At 36.3% G+C, this 22,306-nt stretch overlaps 1 protein-coding gene across 3 annotated transcripts in view; it reads left to right on the top strand.

Moving 5' to 3' along the window:
• ZFAND6 (zinc finger AN1-type containing 6) overlaps positions 1 to 21,967 on the top strand; it is a 76,026-nt gene extending 54,059 nt beyond the window's left edge. For all 3 annotated transcript variants that reach the window (XM_081226781.1, XM_081226780.1, XM_081226779.1), the window contains 5 exons: positions 5,172 to 5,342; positions 6,577 to 6,685; positions 7,569 to 7,669; positions 17,873 to 17,986; positions 20,643 to 21,967. In XM_081226781.1, coding sequence (XP_081082907.1) covers positions 5,189 to 5,342; positions 6,577 to 6,685; positions 7,569 to 7,669; positions 17,873 to 17,986; positions 20,643 to 20,791 — 627 coding nt within the window. In that variant the 5' untranslated portion in view covers positions 5,172 to 5,188 and the 3' untranslated portion in view covers positions 20,792 to 21,967. The remainder of the gene's footprint in view (positions 1 to 5,171; positions 5,343 to 6,576; positions 6,686 to 7,568; positions 7,670 to 17,872; positions 17,987 to 20,642) is intronic.
• The last annotated feature ends 339 nt before the right edge of the window (positions 21,968 to 22,306 follow it).

Here is a 22,306-nt window from a genome sequence, read left to right on the forward strand (position 1 = left end):
AAACAGAAGAAAAAAACTGTTAAAATAACCCAGGTGTGAAGTGATAAGAGTCAGAATTGGGATGCAGAAGAAAAGAGCATGAGATATTTCAAAATGAAAATTATTGGAACTTGGTGACTTAAAATTCTAGGGGATGAAGCAGAGGGAAATAAGTTTAATTGACATGTATTTGCAGTTATAATTGAGTCTGTGTTGCATTCATTCATTGCTGTTCTTTTGTCAGAATTCTAATAATTGGTAATGAATTTTCTTTGCAATCTTAAAATATTTGATCTTGAATTTTTATGCTGAGAATTTTTAGGTTAAAAGACTTAAAGGAAAAACAAATTTTCTCAAGAACTTGGTTAAGCTAATTAAAGCTGCATAATATCTTAAGGTTGAATAAATGAATGAAAGTTTAAATTATCTTTAAATGAAAAGAATAAGAATTCATGAATGCTCATGAATTTATGTTTGGCAGGGACAGGATGGACTTTGAAAGTCATTCTCTTTGTTTTTTTAGATCAAAGGAAAAAAAAAGGACATTGACCTAATTGTTTACTAGATATGTGACCTTGGGCAAGTTATTCAGTCTCTGAATATCAGTTTCCTCATTTAACAATGGGGATATCAGTAATACCAACATCATAGGGTTCTGGAGAGAATTAAATGAGATAATATAAATAAAACAATAAAGACAGTTTTTGACCCATAGTAAGCTCTGAATAACTATCCGAGTGGGGTAGAGAGGACAGTCAGTTGTAGGTTTGATTATGAATGTTAAGAGTCAGAAATCACATTTTCTGACTTCTCTTTAATTTGTAATTTTTTTTTAATTACACCATGCTAATCCATTTTTCTCTGTATGTCTGGTAATCTCATTCTTTACCTCCTTGGATTTGTAGTTTTATAATCCCACAATACATAGAGCAATTAAGGAATTGTTCTGCCTTCTCATGCTCTTTCTTCTTTTCCTTCCTGAATACCAGGCTAATGGGCCCTCCAAATTGTTTACCTACCAGAAAGGTACAATAGCAAGGGGATGCAAGATTTCCAGTTTCTCCGTAGCTACCCCATCTTTGCCACTACACATAAAGATAAACTAAGATACTCTTTTATGACTTTTGGTCTTTTCCTGAATCTTCATGGAAAGGTACATTTTGTGGCCTAAAAATGAATAACTAACGCTGATTCTTTTCCTTTTCTCTTTCTCTCTCTTTTTTTCTTTTCTTTTTAAGTAAACTGTGAAATCTTTTGTGCTTTTTATCTGCCAGGATAATAGCTTTTTGTAAGAAAGCTCTTGACTTATGAAAATAATTGCTAGTTTGCTACTGTGCAGGGCAGTTTGGCTTGGGGAAATTGCTAGTGTTACATGTTTTAAATTTTAGTCTTACTATTCAGAAGCAGGGATTGTGATATAAAAAATTTGGTGGTCATATTGTACTTTTAATCTGTGAATATTTACTTGAGTTTTTATAGAAATAAGATATTTATCTTCTCTGGATGCTTGCACATTGCCAGCATATACTGAAAGATTTAGCAGTACCAGTGGGGAAGTTTCTTTAATTCTTATAACATATCATTTTAATGTCATTAATGGGTAGCATAGAATAGTTGGTGATTTAGAACAGTGTTTCTCGAGAACCCCCTGGCAGTCCAATGGTTAGGACTCGGCGCTTTCACTGCCCGGGTTCCATCCCTGGTAAGGGAGCTAAGATCCCACAAGCTACACGGCGCAGCCAAAAAAAAAAGTGTTTCTCAATCTTTTTCCCTTTATTGCCCTCCCCTCCATCCCCAGGAGCCTTTTAAAAGTTTTTTCCTAATTGGCTTCCTACCTCTATAAAATTTTAAGTCCACATATATATAATAGTTACCTATTTATGTATTATATGTATAGCTGTGTTTTATACATAAATAGTAAGGGTTTTGTTTTTTTTTTTTTTTGTACTCCCATTCCCCAAAGAATCAGTGTTTGCGTTCTTGAGGTGATTCTGCCTGCATTGATGGTTTACAGCAGTGGATTCTCAAAATTTTTGGTTTCAAGACCTTTGTATTCTCTAAAATTATTGAACACGTTGAAGAGCTTTTGTTTATGTCATATCTAGCTAAAATTTTATCATGTTACAAATTAAAGTGAGAAAAATCACAAAATATTTATTAATTTATTTTAAAATATTTTATGAAAAATAACCATTTCTCCCTCCCCCCTGCCCAAATGGTTTGGTGAGAAATGTTTGCATTGTTACACATTTTTGCAAATCTCTTTAAGGTCTGGCTTAATAGCAAACAGCAGGATTCTTATAGTTGCCTCTGCATTCATTCTGTTACAATATTAAAAAGAAAAGCTGGTGTCATACAGATATGTAGTTGGAAAAGGAAGGAGTATTTTAATAACCTGTTCAGATAATAGAGGTTTCTCTTCTTCGATATTACACCAAAATGTAACAATTTGTAGTTTCTTAGAGGGATAGTTGCAGTGTAGGATCTCATACTATATAAAAACCTTTTGTCTGTTACTCTAAAATCCAGTGTTCTTTCACTTTGAATAAATCTTTTGTTCATGAATAATTTTGTACTATCATACATTGGTCACTTAGGAAATATTGGTTTACTGACTTATGCAGACCTTCCAAATGTCGATAATAGTACCCACTACTCACATGTCATTACTATAACCACTGACCTTATCAGAGACTCTCTAAAAATTGGAGATACTTGTCAAGCTTTTTTTCATTTGAATGTTGTCCTCGGCAATAAATAGTATTATTTTTCTTGAAGTGACAGGCTTATTACTTCATTCATTTTTGAGAAAATATCTGCCACATACTCAAGTCTGAATAACCAGAGTTTGTCAGTCGTTCCTTGAAATAAAAAACTTGTTCTGTGAAAAAGGTGACTCAATTAGGTTGTAACTCAGACAATTGCACAAATGCTTTTTCTTCAGTCATCATACTTTCTATATGCAGCAGGAATGCTTTGTGTGTACTTCCCAGTTTGTCACAAAAAATATTAGCAAGACGTGTGTTCAGGCTCAAGATTTAATAAAATTAATAATTTTATTGTGACAGTGTGGTGATGAAAATTACAAGGTAGTTTACTTCAGTGCCACTGTTATGGTTTGGCTCCTTGATGAAGCTCCAGGTTTTTACCCACCATTGCTTTTGCACCGCAAATGCCCATGTCAACATGGTGGAAAAGGCAAATAACTAGTTAGCATTAGTATGAAAACAGTTTTGACCTCCCCAGGGGTCCAAGGAGCAAGCATTGAGAACCACTGATTTAGAGCTTGGACTTCTACTGAATCTCAGCTCCATCACTTATTAGCTACATCCATGACCTTGAGCAATTACCCCGATTCCAAACCAGACAAACACACTATCCCTGATGAATATAGGCCCCCAAAATCAACAAAATGTTTGACACTTGCTTTTCTATCCTAACATTGTTAATGGTTTTTTTTAGTTTGATACACTGTATATGTATTTACAGAACTACAGGAAAGGGAGGGTTTTAAAAAGTAGCATATATATAAAGCAGAGCAGCCAGGATTAGATTCTGAAATGACTTGCCATCATGAAGTAAAAAAGATGTTTGTCAAAATCCCAAATTACATTCCTAGGCCTAAAGATCTTTTATTTATATTCCTAGGCCTAAAGGTCTAAAGATTCTCAACAGTTTTAGGTTTTTCTTTTTAAAGTCAAATGCTAAACCTGCTTTGTTTTGTAGAGTCAAATGCATTATTGCTCTTGGTTCTGAAATTTGCATTAAATACCCTCCCCCCATTCTACAACTGTCTTTTCAAATAATTTAGGTGAAGAAAAAAAATCTGTTAATGGTAAACAGTGAATGTTTATCAATTCAGGGAAACTTCAGTGGCAGAACAGTGTCCTTTGTTTAGTCTTATCCTGTATGATCTTTGAACATACACTCATCTGTAAATACACATACACGCATTTTGGAGGAACCTTCATTTCATTTGGGAGGCTTTTGTTTTGTTTTTTAATAAAGTGAGATAGAACCTCTTATTACCTTCTCATGTTATTTATGCCAAAGAACCACTTGCTATATGGGAGAAATGGCACATGGGGTTCTTCCATCTGCTGTAATTGATTATTGCCTGTGTGGTTCCCAAACAGTTCCTCTGCCTGTTAGTTTTTGAATTTTAAATACTCTAAAAATAAATAAATATTTTGTTCCCCATTACATAAGTAGTATCTTCATTTAAGAGGATTTTAAAAGTACAGAGAAGGTACAAATCAGAAAAAAAAATCACAGTTAACTTTGCCATCCTTGGATATATTCTTTCTTATCCTTATTGATGGTTAATAGATGCTTTTTTTGGTCCTAATTGGGAACATATTGTATATACATTTCATATTGTGCTTTTTCATTCATTATCAGCAATTTCCTCCTTCAAAAAGAATTCTAAAGTATTTTTAATGACTGCTTAACTTTCGAAAAAAATCCATTCTCCTAATGTTAGATATTTAAGTTATTTTAAGTTTGTCAGCATTATAAATATGCTGTAAAACACATCCCTTGTGTGTGTGTGTATATATACATATGTATATATAATTTTCTCCTGATTATACCCTAGTTATTCTATTGAACGAGAATGATTGGTTCAAAAGGGCAATCTTTTACAAGGCTCTTAAGGTGAGTTGCCACGTAGCTTTCCAAAAAGATTGACCCAGCTTCTCATTTAACAGTGTTCTGCCAATTTCTCCACATCTCCACCAGCATTGATATGTTCAGTGCTTTTTAAACAGAAAACATTATGCAAGTTAAAACATGAACTTATAGCAAAAGTTTAAATGCTTAAAAGTTAATAATACAACACATAGCAAACTGTATTTCTCATTACCAGGAGTCCAAGCTGAACCTAGACTTAAAGGATTTTCCTTAACATTCTGATGGTGCGGAGTCTTTAGTACAGATTCCCTTCTCTAGTTCATAACATTTTTGAACCAGTACAGACCTACTTGTATACAGTGGGTCGGAGATAAAAGTTGAGTTTGTATCCTTTTGATCTTTATTTTTTTTCTGTCTCTACCTTAGCCTATGTGTTGAGACAGCTGCACAGAGTGGTTTAGGGTAGCGTATAAGTGCATTTTCCTTTATTATATAAAGCAAATTTGGATAATGTATGATTGTAGTGTGTGAGTTCTTTGCTAATTCTGTGTAAATTTCAGGTGTGCAACAGAGGAACATGGCTCAAGAAACTAATCACAGCCAAGTGCCTATGCTTTGTTCCACTGGCTGCGGATTTTATGGAAACCCTCGTACAAATGGCATGTGTTCAGTATGTTATAAAGAACATCTTCAAAGACAGAATAGTAGTAATGGTAGAATAAGCCCACCTGGTAAGTAATTCTTACCTGGTAAGTAAAACACAGCACTACTCATAATTGAGATACACCTGAATAGCACAGGGTACCCAGTACCTTTTTCTGCTTTCACATTTTACTTCTATTACTACACTTACATCAGGAAAATGTCTCATTACATAATGTGATTATCAGTGGTAGGGAAACAGGAATAGTATCCTTACCCATTGAAAAGAACTACTTCTTACTTGCTGTGTTAGAGAATTCTATTATCTTATTAAAATAGAGGCACACTTCATTCAAGTATATATAGCTGTCTTGGAAAATAAGGTGTAAGGGAGTGAGGGCTGTACGAGGACCTTGCTTCTTTTATCTAGGATGACTTTTGAAGCCAAGACAGTTGTAGAAGGAAAGAGTGAGTTATATATAGCCACAGCTGACAGTAGAAAAAGCCTTTCTCCATTAGGAAGGAGAGGTGTAACAGTTTGACTCAGAGAAAGGGATGTTCATCCCCAGTTCATGTGAGTTCTTTATGCATTTTTATGTCAAAGGATTTTCCTGGAATTGAAGTGGCTTTTGTTTCAGTAGTTGTGTAAGAAGGATCATGAGGATTTTGAGTATAAGCTTTGCAAAAGTAAAGTGTTAATGGTACTCATCTAGGATAGTTCTCATGTAGGTTAATGCCTAAATGTATAGGTTTTTGTGGTGAATGAAAGTGCAGGCTGTTACTTAGTTCATTTAAAATTGTGTGTAGAGTCTTGCTTTGTGTTGAAGCCAAAAGCTAGAATCATTTAATCAAAACTTCTTTACTTAAGGCTAAGATCAAATGAATATAAATTATTGTTTTTTAAGTCATCATCTACATTTCTGCCTTATAAAGAACAGGTAAAGTAATATAACCTGAGCACAGATTTTAATTTTGAACTTATGTTTGCCTTTCTGCAAAATTCTTTTTTACATGAAATATTTGTGCGCTAGTACTTGGAAGATATTTGTGAATTAAAGGGTTTGGGTAATAATCAGTCCTAAGAAATAGTAGTTTAATTTTGGATATATACATTTTGTATATGGTTTCCTTGGTTAAAATCAGCATTCTTTTCATAGGAAAACTATTGAAAAAATTTTAACTAAAGTAATGAACCGGCATATTATCTAGTAAAACAAAATCCATATACTATATTTCGTGGAAAACTGATCTTGATTTTTGTAGATGAGGTGTTGGCCTGCCCAGGGTACAGAGTCACTAACCTGAGATGTGGTCCTGTTACAGCACCTTCTGTCAGTAGTCTGTCTGAGTCTTTACCAGTTCAGTGCACAGATGGCAGTGTCCCAGAGGCTCCGTCGGCGCTAGACTCTACATCGTCATCTATGCAGCCAAGGTAAGATGTAGCCTCTGAAGTGTGATTGGAAAGCTATTGAAAAATAAAGCATATATTCCATGTGATCAGTTCCGTTAAGAAGGAAAACTATGTAGTCACTTTAGGATTAACTGGCATAAAATTGTATCTGTCTCATTATTATTAGTGACTAGTCAGAAAAATCTTTTTATTGGTTTTAAATTGGGGTGGGAGTAGGGAGTTGTCTTTTAGTCTCAGATTTCCTTTCAGACAGGTTTTTCTTTATTTCTCTTCATAATATATCCTGACCAACCCTTGAAGTCCTTCTGAAGCATGTTCAGTTCTTCTAGTCATAGGCTTATTATGCAAGTACTAGTGCTTTGTATTAAAAAGTACAGTCTTGTCACAGGTTGCCTTCGTTTAATATCATGATGTACTGATATCTATTTGTATCGTAGTATATTTTTTCTTTTTAACTTTGAAGTCACATCATTTAGAAGCCTGAAAACACAGAAATGTTTGTTTTATTCTTATTCTACTGTTAGGAAACAGATATTAAGTTTCTACTCTGAAGTTCCTTTTTCCAGTTTATAATGGGAGATATTCAGTTCTGCTATGCCAGTGTGTCATATACAACTTGTATTAGGGTTCCTGAATTATGTCTTTATCATACTAGTTTTCATTTAGTGAATTCATACACAGTGGACATATACTGCTGCTTTATTTTCAAAGCAATAAACTTCTGGTCCAAATTGGTCTCAGGTTTCAAAGCTCTATAGTTATGTTTAAGTTATAAAAAAAATGTATCTCTGATTAATTCTTGTCTTAATGATCTACTTACATATGTGAACTCTTATTAATCACTTTAGTTACTATTCATGCATAGAGATCATCTTTTAAAATCTAAATATTTTTGCTTTTCTAGCCCTGTATCAAATCAGTCACTTTTATCAGAATCTGTAGCATCTTCCCAAGTGGACAGTACATCTGTGGATAAAGCAATACCTGAAACAGAAGACCTGCAAGGTTTGCACATGAACTAGCATATATTTTGTCATTTATTTAACATTTGAATATTACAAGCCAGGCACTATCTTAGATGTGTATGTTTTTTAAATGACCTGCCTAAGATAACATATTTTTACATTTGTTTTCTTTATGAGCAGAATATTTTATATCCTCAAGTATTTAATTGACTGAAATGTTGGGAGCCATTTCCCACTTATATGTAATTAGGTCATCAGCATAAACATAGAAAATGAAAAATCTGTTTTGTTTAAGAAATATAATTAAATGAATGAGTGGTGGTATTATACTGTTCTCTTTTACTGTTTTGCCCAATTTAACCTAAATACTATTTCCTCTCCCAGCAAACTGGGGCTGCTGGTTGGAGAGGAATCTCTTGCTTTTGACTCAGGTTATCTAAGTGACTGATTATTTTGACTGGCAGTGACCTCCTCTTTCCCTGTGTGTGACTATCAGCACAACAGTCACATTCAGTTACTCTTATTTACAGCATGGTGTCTCTTGTTCTTGCCCATGCTCTTTATATCCACATTATGTGGATTAAAGTGAAGTGGATCTAGGAAGACTTGAAAATGTGTTTGAAGGCTTTCTTAGTGGGCAGAGATGGTGGAGGAGGCATTTAGGATGCTGTTAAAAATCTGTGCTTAATTATATTCTGTTAGTGTGTGGAAACAATGTGTAAGTTGAGAAGGATACTCTGGAAAGACAAGTCCAAAGATGAGCTGTGTGTCATTTTACCTATGGCGAGATTTAAAGGGAGGAGATGCCATGCCCAGTGAAACCTTCCATTGTACATGGTGTTCACAGGGTGGTGACAGATATATCTGGCAATCTTAGCTGAAGTTTAAATTCAGTTAAGCTAGCTAATTTCCCTTCCTCTGATTTCATGCCCAACAAATGATTGGCATAATTTGCCTCTTTGTAGATTTTGCTATAGAAAAATGTACTGTCTGGCCAACATAAGTATTCCAGTATAATATTCCCATATGGGAATAATTTTTTAGTTAAATAGGAAAATATAAGGACGGGCAGAGATAAGGAATATTTTAAAAACAGAAATAGAAGAATTCCCCAAATCTAGTTATCCATTAGACATGGGAAATAAGACAGGGGTGGTATTAAAGCTTTCAGTTGTATGACAGTTGAAATGGCAATGGTGTGGTTGTTTGCAACAGGGACGTTGAAAGAAGTAATGGTTAGTCAAGATTTTAGATGGAGTAAATTGGAATTGGTCAAATTTCAAAACTTAAAATCTCAATTGGAGGTTGTAGATAGTTAATAGGTATTTAAATGTATGATCAGTATTATGTCTGAGATTTGGAAGTCCTTGGCACAGGTTGAAAATGAGAGGCAAAATCAAGAAGAGCAAGTAGGATAATGAGTCAGCAAAGGGGAGAGGAAGAAGTCATCGAGATCCTGGTTAGTTTTAGGCCACAGATGTCAACAGAATTTTCAAGAAGCAAGGGTTGCTTAGCAATTTTGAGAGAGAGCCAAGTAAGGAAGAATGAAAATAGGCTGCCAACCATGAAGGTGTTATTTATGTTTTACAATCGAACAAATTTTAGAATGTTGGTAGTGGGAAAATATATGCTGCTTAAGAATAAAATAGCAGGCATTTCCCTGGTGGTGCAGTGGTTAAGAATCCGCCTGCCAAGGCAGGGGACACGGGTTCAATCCCTGGTCCAAGAAGATCCCACATGCGGCAGAGCAACTAAGCCCGTGTACCACAACTATTGAGCCTTCACTGTAGAGCCCGTGAGCCACAACTACTGAGCCCATGTACTGCAACTACAGAAGCCTGCACACCCTAGAGCCCGTGCTCCTCAAGAGAAGCCACTGCAGTGAGAAGCCCACGCACAGCAACGAAGACCCAACGCAGCCAAAAATAAAATAAATAAATAAATAAATTTTTAAAGAAAAAGAATAAAATAGCAGTTGTTTTGCAAGTTTGACAAAAAATGAAGATTGTAAGTTGGTGAACTAATGTAATATGAAGTGACATTTATGGTGTATGGAGAACAATATAGTTTTCTCCACATAGCCATAGATACATTAATGCAAACGGTGGTCTTGATGCCATTTTAGGAGAAATTGTAGAGTGGTTTTAAATTGTATAGACTCCTTTTTTCACTGTAATTTCAATGACTTTTAAGTTAAACCAGTATTAACTTTTAAGTACCTTTTAAAAACTTAGCATTCATAATTTCAGCATAGCGGAATCTTTGAACAATCAGTTGTAAGTTTCATGTGAGTTTGAGAGGATTAGTTTTCAATGGGTAAAATCTCTTAACAGCCTAGTTTTTTAAAAATATGTTATACTGTTGAATTTAAAATGTCTTATTATAAACATGCACACGAATATATGTATATATATACATATATATACACATACACTGATAACACATAATGAACTTGTGATTTCCCTATTTGATAGGAACAAATGCAGAGAATATTTTTTCCATCTACTTAATAGATGGACGAAAAGAGAAGAAGCCTTTGACTTAAGTCCTGTGGTCATTTGAGCTGTAACTGGAACCTAAGCACCTGACTCTAGGCCATTATTCTTTCCACTAGACAGTTGTGCTTCCTGGACTAGGATGTCCTTGTGTGTGTTTCTGTTGCCATATCCAGCCCTCCCTCAGTTCCCAGGGTAGGATCAACTGGTTTGGTGACCTACCCAGGTATCTGTTTTCTTCCTTATTATTGCACTTGTATTCCTCAAGGGAAATTTTTTTAGATAGGAAGATCATCCCAGGTGGAAGAGGGTACAAGAGTAGCATCTGTGTGCCTAAGCCAGAATTTCCTAACATTGTTGTTGGAGTTTTCAGAATAGTGTCCTTGAAACAGCTTTTTTTCTCTGTAGGTATTCTGCTTATAATTAGGTAAGTTGCCACCAGGTGGGTGGTACTGCTTCCATTTTGTCCTCACGGCTCTGAATAATTTTTCTACTTTTTAACGGAGAAGCTCTGAAGAATTTTTTTCATGTTTACCTGAGAATTTACCATATTACTGCATCTTTCTCGTTTAGTTATGCCTTTTAACTTAATAAACAACAGTACCTCACTTACACAGTATCAGTTAGGAATGACAGATTTCCAGTTTATGAAAGCTTAGCTTTGTATTAAAAAAAATTTTTTTAAGGTGTTTTTTTTTTTTTTTTTTTTTGGCTGCGTTAGGTCTTTGTTGCTGCACACGGGCTTTCTCTAGTTGCCGTGAGTTGGGGCTACTCTTCGTTGTGGTGCGCGGGCTTCTCATTGCGGTGGCTTCTCTTGCGGAGCACGGGCTCTAGGTGCACAGGCTTTAGTAGTTGTGGCATGCAGGCCCTAGAGCACACAGGCTTCGGTAGTTGTGGTGTGTGGGCTCAGTAGTTGTGGCTTGCAGGCTGTAAAGCGTGGGCTCAGTAGTTGTGGAGCACGGGCTTAGTTGCTCCTTGGCATGTGGGATCTTCCCAGGCAGGGCTCGAACCCATGTCCCCTACATTGGCAGGCGGATTCTTAACCACTGGACCACCAGGGAAGTCCCAGCTTAGCTTTTTAAAAACAAAAACTTTTAAGTGTCTTTGTGCACTCTAAACTATCATACTTCATTTCTATTAGAACAATATGCTTAACTTCAGTTAACCTCTCAGTCCCTCAGATACTGGAGCAGAGTAAAAAGAATATGGAATTTGGATTCAGAAGTTCTGTTCTCATGTCTTGACACCTCCTCTTCTCTGAACCTTATTTTAATTACTTTTGAAGGAGAATAATAACCATGTCCACCTTAGAAGTTATTAGAAGTCAGTGAAATAAGATGAAATGTGATTTGTTTATAACTACAGAGGACATTCTTATTCTGTATAATACCAGTGTTTTGGGAGGCTTAGCATAAGAGAATATTGAAGCTTTCCAGCAGTAGAATGTAATCGTGACTAAGGTGGTGAGCTCTCCATCACAGAAGTGTTTTCAGAGAGCTGACTTACTGTCAGGAACAAAGTAGAGGGGATCTCTGCACTGAGTGGCAGAGTAAATTAGAATTCTCATAGTCTTTTCAGCTCTGAGGGTTCCTTTCTTCATACCAAGTTGAATTGTCAGATCAGTGGTTCAGAACAATCAGAGGGGAATAGTCCCTTTCAACTAAAAATCAGAAATTTGTATGGATTAAAAGTCAGATGGATTTTTAAAGAGTGGGTGATAATAGCCAGTACAATCTGGACAAAGTTGGAGGACTAACAATTCCCAATTTAAAAACTTAATACAGGCTACAATAATCAAGACTACATGGTACTAGTATGAGGATAGTCATATAGATCAATGGAATAGAATTGAGAGTCCAGAAATAGCATTCTCACATTTACAGGCAATTGATTTTCCAACAAGGTGGTGCCAAGATCATTCCATAGGGAAAAAACATATGATGCTGGGCCATTTAAACAAAGTTGGATTCCTACCTCACACCATACACAAAAATTTACACAAAATACATCAAAGACCAATATGTAAGAGCTAAAACTATAAAACTTGTAAGAGAAAACAGGCATAAATCTTCATGACCTTGGATTAGGTTTCTTTAGACATGACACCTACAGCACAAGCAAAGAAAAAATAGACACATTGAACTACATCAAAATTAAAAACGTTTTTGCTTCAGAGGACTATAAAGAGTGAAAAGACAACACGGAAAAAAATTGCAAATTGTATATCTGATTAGAACATATAAAGAAATATAATTCTACAATAAAGACAACCCAATTTTTAAAAGGGCACAGGGTTTGAATAGGCATTTCTCCAAAGAAGATATAAAAATGACCGAAGTGTTAAGGATGTGGAGAGATTGGAACCCTTATTCATGACTGTTGGGAATGTAAAATGGTGCAGCCACTTTGGGAAACAGTTTGACAGTTAAAAAAGTTAACTCAAAGTTAAACTCAAAGTTAACTCAAAGTTATATAAGAATATTCAGGGCCTCCCTGGTGGCGCAGTGGTTGAGAGTCCGCCTGCCGATGCAGGGGATACGGGTTCGTGCCCCGGTCTGGGAGGATCCCATATGCCGTGGAGCGGCTGGGCCCGTGAGCCATGGCCGCTGGGCCTGCGCATCCGGAGCCTGTGCTCCGCAACGGGAGAGGCCACAACAGTGAGAGACCCGCATACCGCAAAAAAAAAGAAAAAAAAAAAATATTCATAGCAGCATTATTCATAATTAACAAAACACGGAAAGAACCCATATGGCTGTCAACAGATGATTGGATAAACAAGAAGTGGTATATTCATACACTGGAATAGTATTCGGCCATAAAAAGGAATGACGTTCTGATATGTGCTGCAACGTGGATGAACTTTGAAAATATACTAAATAAAAGAAGCCAGGTACAAAAGGCCAGCGTATTGTATGACTCCATTTTTGTGAAAGATAGGCACCATGAAGAGGGCTTTTTTGCTGGAGAAGAGTTTGTAAAAGCAAAAGCATACTGGTAGGAAAACACGAAATTTGGGAGGTAGAACAACAGTTGCTAGAGTGGCCAGTTCAGACAAGTATGTGTTGGAACTAAAGTTGGAAAGATTGTCTAGAATCAGGTCATCGAAAATCTCTAAGGTATTGGGTTCTAATCCATGATAAGGGAAGAGAGCCATTTTGAAGATTGGTTGCTTCTTTTTGTTTGTTATAAGATGACACAAAGTTGTATTTTAAGGATTAATTTAACAGTATTTTGCCTCCAAATAGCTGCTATTAGAAACTGATCTCATTTACAGGGCTGCTCTCTTCAGGATGGTGGCCACCAGCCTCATGTGATCACTTGAAATGTGGCTAGTCCGAAGTTAGATATTTAGTGCATATTTATTTGCTAGTTACACTCTAGTTGTAACATATACAGTGCTTTTGAAGACTTAGTAGCAAAAAAGACAGTGAAATATTCTATTAATACTTTTCATATTGATTTCGTATTTAAATGATAACATAAATTAGTTTTATCTGTTTCTACTTTTTAACATACCTGCTAGAAAATATAAAATTAAATATATGATTCTCATTATTTTTTTTTGGACCCTATTTTTTTTGGATCCTATTAGCCCGCTATGCAGGCTAATTTTTCTCTTGACTATTAAAAAATTTTTTCATTTTGTAATGGATTTTTTTTTTCTGTGTTGGTCTTTGTTGCTGTGCGAGGGCTTCCTCTAGTTGCGGTGAGCGGGGGCTACTCTTTGTTGCAGTGCGCGGGCTTCTCATTGCGGTGGCTTCCCTTGTCGCAGAGCATGGGCTCTAGGCGCACGGGCTTCAGTAGTTGTGGCACGTGGGCTCAGTAGTTGTGGCTCACGGGCTCTAGAGCACAGGCTCAATAGTTGTGGCGCAGGGGCTTAGTTGCTCCACGGCATACGGGATCTTCCCGGACCAGGGCTCGAACCCGTGTCCCCTGCATTGGCAGGCGGATTCTTAACCACTGCGCTGCCAGGGAAGTCTTGTAATGGATTTTTGAGCTAAGAATAACATAAAGGTCATTTTGTCCTCCCCCTTATTTTGCAGGTAAGGAAGTGAAGTCCAGAGAAGGGAAATGAATTTTATCCTAATGGGTCATTGTAAAAGTGTACATTTATTCACTAAATATCTGTTGAGCAACCGCTCTGTGTAAGCACTGGGTATACAGTGGTGAATAGAAATAGTCCCCACCCTCAGAATGCTTAGTGTAATCCTTGAATGAGACTTGTCATGACAAGTTATATATATGGATATATGTTATATATATAACATGTCCATATATGTAAGGGATATATGTTATATTACATAGATATTGTATCTACTGTAAGATAATGTTCGGGGTTTACGTATTAATGTCATCTTAGGTTCAGTTTTATTTTTCACCATGTGTCTTGACTATGCCCCCAAACAGGTAGTGCTAAATAGTTTTATGTACTCATTGTTATATTTGTGTACTTTTTTCTTTCTTTTCTTTCTTTTCTTCCCTCCCTCCCTCCCTTCCTTCCTTCCTTCCTTCCTTCCACAGGACGCAGAGCAGGGGACCTTGTTCCTCTTGAATGTGGTCCTCCATGTGGGTCGTTAAACTAATTTTACCTGCCTGGTGCTTTTTGAAGTATCTTTAAAGTAGTGGCCAGAAGACTTTGTCTAGTTGAGATTACCATTAAAAATTATTAGCAAGTGCTGTACAGTTTATCTCTCAGCCTTTATGCCATTGCATAGGCCTCCCAAATAGCCCTTTAGGACCAGTGGATGCAACACAGGCAGCCACCTATCCTTAATCATTAACAAGTGGGTATTCTCTGTTTACAATTCTCAATTCAGAATATGAAAAACTGCCTAGTTCTGGGGAAACTGTCCTTATTTTGGCTTCAGGTTCAATAAGAGTATGGCCCTTTGGCCCTTAGTCTACTGTATGGCTTGTTTGCTTGCTTACTTGCTTGCTTATTTATTTATTTATTTATTTAGTATGGCCGTTTTAAAAGATTGTTTCCTTTTATGTAACTTAGAGTTCGATAATTATGGTTTGCCTTGATCTTAAATCTCACGTGAAAATTGGGGAAACAGGAGTAATTTCTAAGAATCTTAGACTTTTACAGAATACTGTTATCATCTTGCCCATGAATTCATTTGGTAAATGTTTAAATTCAGGTACCAGCCAATAACTGCAGGTAAGCTAAGGTTACCTTAGTCTGATGAGGATATAGTGGACATTGGTCAGCCTCAAATTTGAACCCTAGTTTATAAGCTTTTAGCGTGCCCCCTGATCCTTCACTTCAAAGGTTATGCAGTTACCTCAGTTAAAGAGAAACCATTTGCTTTGACAGATCTTTAGGGTTAATACTGCAAAATGTCTCTGTTGAGGTATGCAGTAGCGTTTGTATCCATAGCAGATAAATGTATTTTCACTATTCTCCATTTCCAGATACCAAAGTTTGTGTCTCAGTAGTTAAATTGGTTTTGTTAAATATGTAATCTTGTGGGATAGTGGTGTTATTTCTGCCAGTAAAGCATTATTTATATTAGTATATTTGAATATCAGACTTGCTTGGGAGAATAGGTATGCCTTATAGATTTCAAAGGTAATAAATAGAACAGATTCTTTTCTGATTGCAAGTTAACTATTTTTGAGCTCTTTACACACAGCCAAACCTTATGTGATACTGTTCTAGGAGCTGGGGATAAAGCAGCAAGTGAGACATTCAGCCCCTGCCCTCATGGAGCTTACATTCTAGGGGCATATACTTATTAAAAATAAAAGGCTTTATGTATCCACATTTTGTTTCAAAAAAAAATGTAGATATTGGTAGCACTGTCTCCCATCTAGCTTTAGAATGTCCAGGTGGAATAATCATGTTATAGAGTTCTTCATTCATGCATATTTATTTGTTAGTTTGTGGTGTTTTGCCTTTTGTCATATTTTGTTAAAATATGAGATAATGTGTTAACATAAGCAGGTTAGAATCCATTACATCAAATGTTTGAGCATCTACTGTGTAGTTCACTGTGATAGGTGCTGGAAATTCAAAGAGGGAATAGGATGCTATCCTTCTCAGCAGGCTTACAGTGTAGTTGGGGAAATGGAGCACATAAATACAATAGGTAAATAACTCAATACTAATTCAGTTCAACAGATATTTATTGAATGCCTGCTGTGTAGTAGAGGCACTGGTAACAAGGATGAAAATGACAGGTTCCTGCCCTGAAAGGTTAAGGGCAGGTTAAAGTCAAATAGGCATTTATAATGTAATAGTACAGAAAGTGCTACCGGGCATAGTAGGGTTTCCTAGTCTAAGTTGTGGGGGAGGGAATGGAGTAAGAGCTGATAATATAAGCTTAAACAAAAAAGACACATTGGAGTTAGCCAGGTAAGGAGGAGAGGGACAAGAGGGGCATAGGAAAAGTGTTCCACATAGAAAGGGCAACTTTTACAAAAAGCCCAGAGGTAAGAGAGAATTTAGTATGTTTAGGGAAACTGCAAATACTTCAGTATGCCTGAAGCATGGAGTATTGTTGAGGAATGGGGAGAGACAAGGCTAGAAAAGAAGGATGAGAAAAATCCTGAAGGACCTCTGGGCTTTATTTATCCTGGGGGTTTGTGGGGAGTCGTCAAAGAATTTTAAACATTGGAGGGCACATCATTAGATTCTCATGTAAGGCAGATGATTTGGATGCAATGTGTGAAGCATGGATGGAAGAGGGGGCTCATGTGAAGTGCCCAGAATTTGGTAGAGAGTACTTAAGGGAATTAAGGGTAATCAGAATGAAACGTTGCAAGAGAACTGAGACAGGGTTTCCTGGAGGCTTTAAAGGGCAATTGACCTAGGTGAAATGAGAGAAAGGAAGTCCTTTTGAATTGGTTGTACACAGCAAAGGTACCTGGCATAGTCCCATAGATTGGTTAAGTGGTAGATTACTGAAGAAGGAGGACTGGTTGGTGATAAAATTGGAGAGATTAAATCCTTGATCCCTGGCAAGTCACTGACTGTTTTATAACAAGATACCATATCTGCTAGGTCACCTGATAGATTCTAACTCTAGTAACAGCATTTGGGAGGGCCAGGGTAGTTAGTGAGAGGGAGTGGCGGGGGTCACATTAGTTAGGATTTAGGGGGCAATAATTAGACCTGAATTTTGGTGCAGCTGGCCTTGGCTTCAACACTTAAATCAATTTATTATCTTAATTATAACATTTTAATCCATTTATCTTATTCTCAATATTTTAAAGGTTTTATATGAAACATTCTGAGAATTTTGAACATACTTAGTATTCCACTAAATCTTGGTTTCAGGCTTTTTCCCCTTATTCTCTTTGAAATCTACATAGTTCTGAGCTCAACAATATTTAGAAGTTTGCATGTGACCATTTTCTTACACACTCCCTTAGAATACCCAAGTAGTATTTGTGTGTTGTATGTCTTTTATTGGTCAAATACATAATTATTAGAAATTTTAGAAAATAAAGTGCTTTTAGAGTCACTTGTTAACATGCCAGTGTATAGTCTAGATTTTCTCCATGTGTGTATACATACATGCATACTTAACATACATAGATGCATTTCACCAAAAGGGGGTCATATTATATAAACTACTTTGTAACTTAATGTGAGCATCTTTCCATGCTAGTAAATAAATAAATTACTCAGTTATCCTCTGAATAAACAGATCAGTGGGGGTGGGGTGAGGGGTAACAACCACCCAAATTTCAAAATCTCATTGAATAATTAAATTTTACCACCTTCCTATTTTTATCAGCTTCAGTATCAGAAACGGCACAGCAACCATCTGAAGAGCAAAGCAAGTCTCTTGAAAAACCAAAACAAAAAAAGAATCGCTGTTTCATGTGCAGGAAGAAAGTGGGACTTACTGGTAAGGGCCTAAATCACATGGTTTAAAATTAAGATTTTATTTATGATGATGCATGACTTACTATTAATGGCTTCAATTAAGATTGTTTCTGTTCCCATATGAGTTAATAATGGATATGCTTCACCTTCTGAATTTTCTTAAATAAAAGTAGCTTTAATTACAGACCTAATAGTGAAATGAATAACTTTTCTTTTAAAAATTCGTTTCAGCTGAGTTAGAGAATATTAGACAGGTAAGGTCAGTGCGCCAGGTGCTGTGAAAGGGCAAAGATGTGGCTCCTGCCTTCAGAGAGCCGAATTTGTTGTGTGAGAGAGAATATTTAAGTCCTTGGTGAGCTGTGAAGTACTTTCTCTATGTAAAGTGGCTAGTCACAGGTTGTCATGAGGGTTCAGAGAGCTCATATATGTAAGGTGATAGCCACGTGCTGCCACACAATAAGTAATCAGTACATGTTGACTACTGTAACAGAGCTCTGTTAGCTGGGATTGTTATTAAGAGAGGGAGAAGAAAATGTTTGAAATATTACTTGGATATTTGGCAAAGAGAGTACATTTAAGTGCAGTCAAGTAGATTTCTTTGGGAATTCAGAGATGGGTGTGAGTAATTTATATAAAAGAAGAGGAGTAGAGGCCCATCAAATTCCTGAAGGTAGACTGTTTCAGCTGGGTCTGGAAAGATGAGTGGGAGTTAATAACTGATGGAAATGGGGGCATTTCAGGCAAAAAAAAAAAAAAAAAGTACCTTGAACGAAAGCTCACAGAAAGGATAGGGCATGTTTAGGGGACCGTAAAAGGGGATTGTAGCACACAATATGTGAAGAAGGGGGTTAGATACCACCATAGAGAGAAGGCTAATGATGTGTACTGTGGTTAATTGATGGGGAACAGTTGCAGCTATAAATAGTTACCATTTATTGTTTACTATGTGCCAGGCATTGTGCTGAATACTCTGCCTAAGAAATTGGCTTAAGAGGAGATAAGTTTTGTTTTGTTTTGTTTTGTTTTTAATTTATTTTTGGCTGCGTTGGGTCTTTGTTGCTGTGCGTGGGCTTTCTCTAGTAACAGCGAGCCGGGGCTACTCTTCATTGCAGTGCATGAGCTTCTCATTGTGGTGGCTTCTCTTTTGCAGAGCACGGGCTCTAGGTGCGCGAACTTCAGTAGTTGTGGCACATGGACTCAGTAGTTGTGGTGCATGGGCTTAGTTGCTCCGCAGCGTGTGGGATCTTCCTGGACCAGGGCGCGAACCCATGTCCCCTGCATTGACAGGCGGATTCTTAACCACTGTGCCACCAGGGAAGCCCGAGATAAGATTTTGAGTAAATTATGCTTTAGGAAGGTTTATCTGGCTAAGGTGTAGATAAAGAGGAAAGGAGATTTACAGTCTGATATCAGAGATGTTTAAGACTGGCCCATGCCTTGGCAAATGTATTTATTTAAAGAGTACAGACGTGAACAAGTAAGGCCTTTTAAAGTGTACATATTTAGCATCAAATACTGTCTTTCTAAACCTCAGAAACTTGGACTTCATGATTAGAAAGAAGGCTGCGACTTAGTAATTTCTGTCTTGTCAGTCTAGTATTATTCTTGGCTCCATTTTTCATTTATTATTATGAAATTATAGGGGAATTCCTTGGCGGTCCAGTCGTTAAGACTCCACGCTTTCACTGTTGAGGGCCCAGGTTCAGTCCCTTGTCGGGGAACTAAGATCCCACAAGCCATGTGGTGCAGCCAAAAAAATAATAACAAAATTTTAAAAATAAAAGAAAATTATGAAGTTACAGAGTATCTTTTTGAAGTTTAAAAAATTTGGTAAAGGAAGTTTACATCAAATGTCAATGTTTAAAATATTGATTCCTATCTTCCATTTCCAGTAATTCCATCATACCATAAAATCCTAATTTGGGGGTGCAGGACTGGTTTTATTTTAAAGACTATCCACACTGCTTATTTCTCTGTTTTGGCTTCAATTCTTGGGGCATTTCCCTAAAATCAGTAGCATTTATTGCATGTTTACTATATGTTAGGCACTTAATACTTCCTCATTTAATTCTTACTGTAAGTGATTCCAAAGTTAGAGATGCAGAAGCTAAGGTTCAGAGAGGCTAAGTAATTTGCCTGTGTTAGTAAATAGATTCAGTAGGCAACCGTAACTACATCTCATGCTTTAAATCACTCAGCCAGATTACAGTTCACCTCGCCATTGGAGGTTAGCCAAGGAAAGCTAATACAATGCTATTTGTTAACAGTTCTGTCAAAAGTTTCATTTCATCTTCCTTAATTAAATCTTAAGATTGCCTTCTGACAGTATGCTTATTTTTTCACATTGTAGTATTTGAGGAGTATTTCACATTTTCAATTTAGCAACCCTGTTTTTGATAGGAAGCAGTTGTGTCACAGGTGAAAACTTGAGCTCAGAGAAGTGGTTATGACTTGGTCTGCTGATACAAACCTGTATTTGTATTTGTAGGTAGGAAAAAGAAATGAAGCTATCAGCTATGGATTTTGAGAATGTTACTAGGTTGTGAAACTGCTTGTTTGGAATGATTCTTCAGATTGCTGCCCTAAATATATGATCTTTTTAACATGAATTATGCTAGAGAGTTTAATATTTTTAGACCTTCCATTCAACTCACGTATGTGTATTAATCCATTTTCAGGGTTTGAATGTCGGTGTGGAAATGTTTACTGTGGTGTACACCGTTACTCAGATGTACACAATTGCTCTTACAATTACAAAGCTGATGCTGCTGAGAAAATCAGAAAAGAAAATCCAGTAGTTGTTGGTGAAAAGATCCAGAAGATTTGAACTCCTGGAATAAAAAATCCTTCGACCATCTGCAAACTAAAAATTGACTTGAGTTTTTTTTTTCCTAGTCATTGGGAATGTAGAGCAATGTATCTTGCATAGACCTTTTAATCATGCATGTCATCAGAAGAATAGATTTTTGTTTTTGTTTTGAAAATGACTCCGACCATTTATTTACATTGCAGTTTCTGTGGCTGAAAAGACTTAAGTAAACTTTACAAGTATTATCCTTTTAAGATCATTTTAATTTTAGTTGAGTGCAGAGGGCTTTTATAACAAACGTGGAGAAATGTTGGAGGGCTGTGATTTTTCCAGTATTAAACATGCATGCGTTAATCTTGCAGTTTATTTTCTCATTGTGTATGTATATATAGCTTTTCTCTGCAGCACGATTTCTCTTTTGATAAATGCCCTTTAGGGCACAACTAGTTATCAGTAACTGAATGTATCTTAATCATTATGGCTGCTTCTGTTTTTCATTAACAAAGGTTATACATATGTTAGCATATAGTTTCTTTGCACCCACTATTTATGTCTGAATCATTTGTCACAGGAGAGTGTGTGCTGATGAGATTCTAAGTTTGTGTGTTTTTAAATTTTTTTGAGCAAGGGAAGGAAAAGCTGTATGCATTTCATTGCTGACTGCAGGTTTCTTTCAGATTATGTTCATTGGTCTGTGTGTATACAATATGAAGAATGATCTGAAGTAATTGTGCTGTATTTATGTTTATCTACCAGTCTTTGATTAAATAAAAAGGAAAACCATAATGTTCCCTTGTATTACTTTTTCTCTTATTCTTTCTGGTAGTTCATTTTGGATTCTGGTCCTTCAGTTTTCTACTTTACTTAATTTTGTGAGATGAACTCACATCTGTTTGTGAGTAATCTTAGGATGACAAACTGTGATCTTACATTCCTGTGAGTCGAACATGTCATATTTTCTAGCTCTTGTCTGATTCTCTGTTCTGAACTCTGTCACACTGAATTAGCATCCAGTAGAAGCTTCGTTTTGGTAGGATTAGAGAAACAGAAACAGCATAACTCAAACACGGCAGTTGGAGAATTGTGAAGTAGAAAGACCATTTGTCCTGTGGTTTCAAACTTACCTGGCCGCCAACCTTTTTAAAACTTGAAATATTATGTAAAACAGATTAAAATAGTATTTTACAATACAAATGTCTATGTTTACATTTGTTTGCTTACTACTTGTATACTCTATCATAGTATGTATATTCTACCTTCATATGTCACATGTAATGATGGCTTAGCATTGAAATCTGTAAATGAGAGAAAACCATTATGACTATCTCAATAGATCCAGTTAAAGTATTTATTAGAATTTAATACCCATTCATGATAAAAACCCTTGATAAATTAGGACTAAAAAGGAATTTCCTTAAGGTGATAGTTTCTATGTAAAACCAAATAAACAAAAGACAAGCATCTTCCAAAAAGAGGAAAATTCATTTCCCTTTAAAGTCAGAAACAAAGGGCTGGTTTTCCACTATCAGTGCT

The sequence above is a fragment of the Mesoplodon bidens genome, assembly GCF_964165515.1.
Source record: "Mesoplodon bidens genome assembly, chromosome: 3".
Taxonomy (NCBI): Eukaryota; Metazoa; Chordata; class Mammalia; order Artiodactyla; family Ziphiidae; genus Mesoplodon; species Mesoplodon bidens.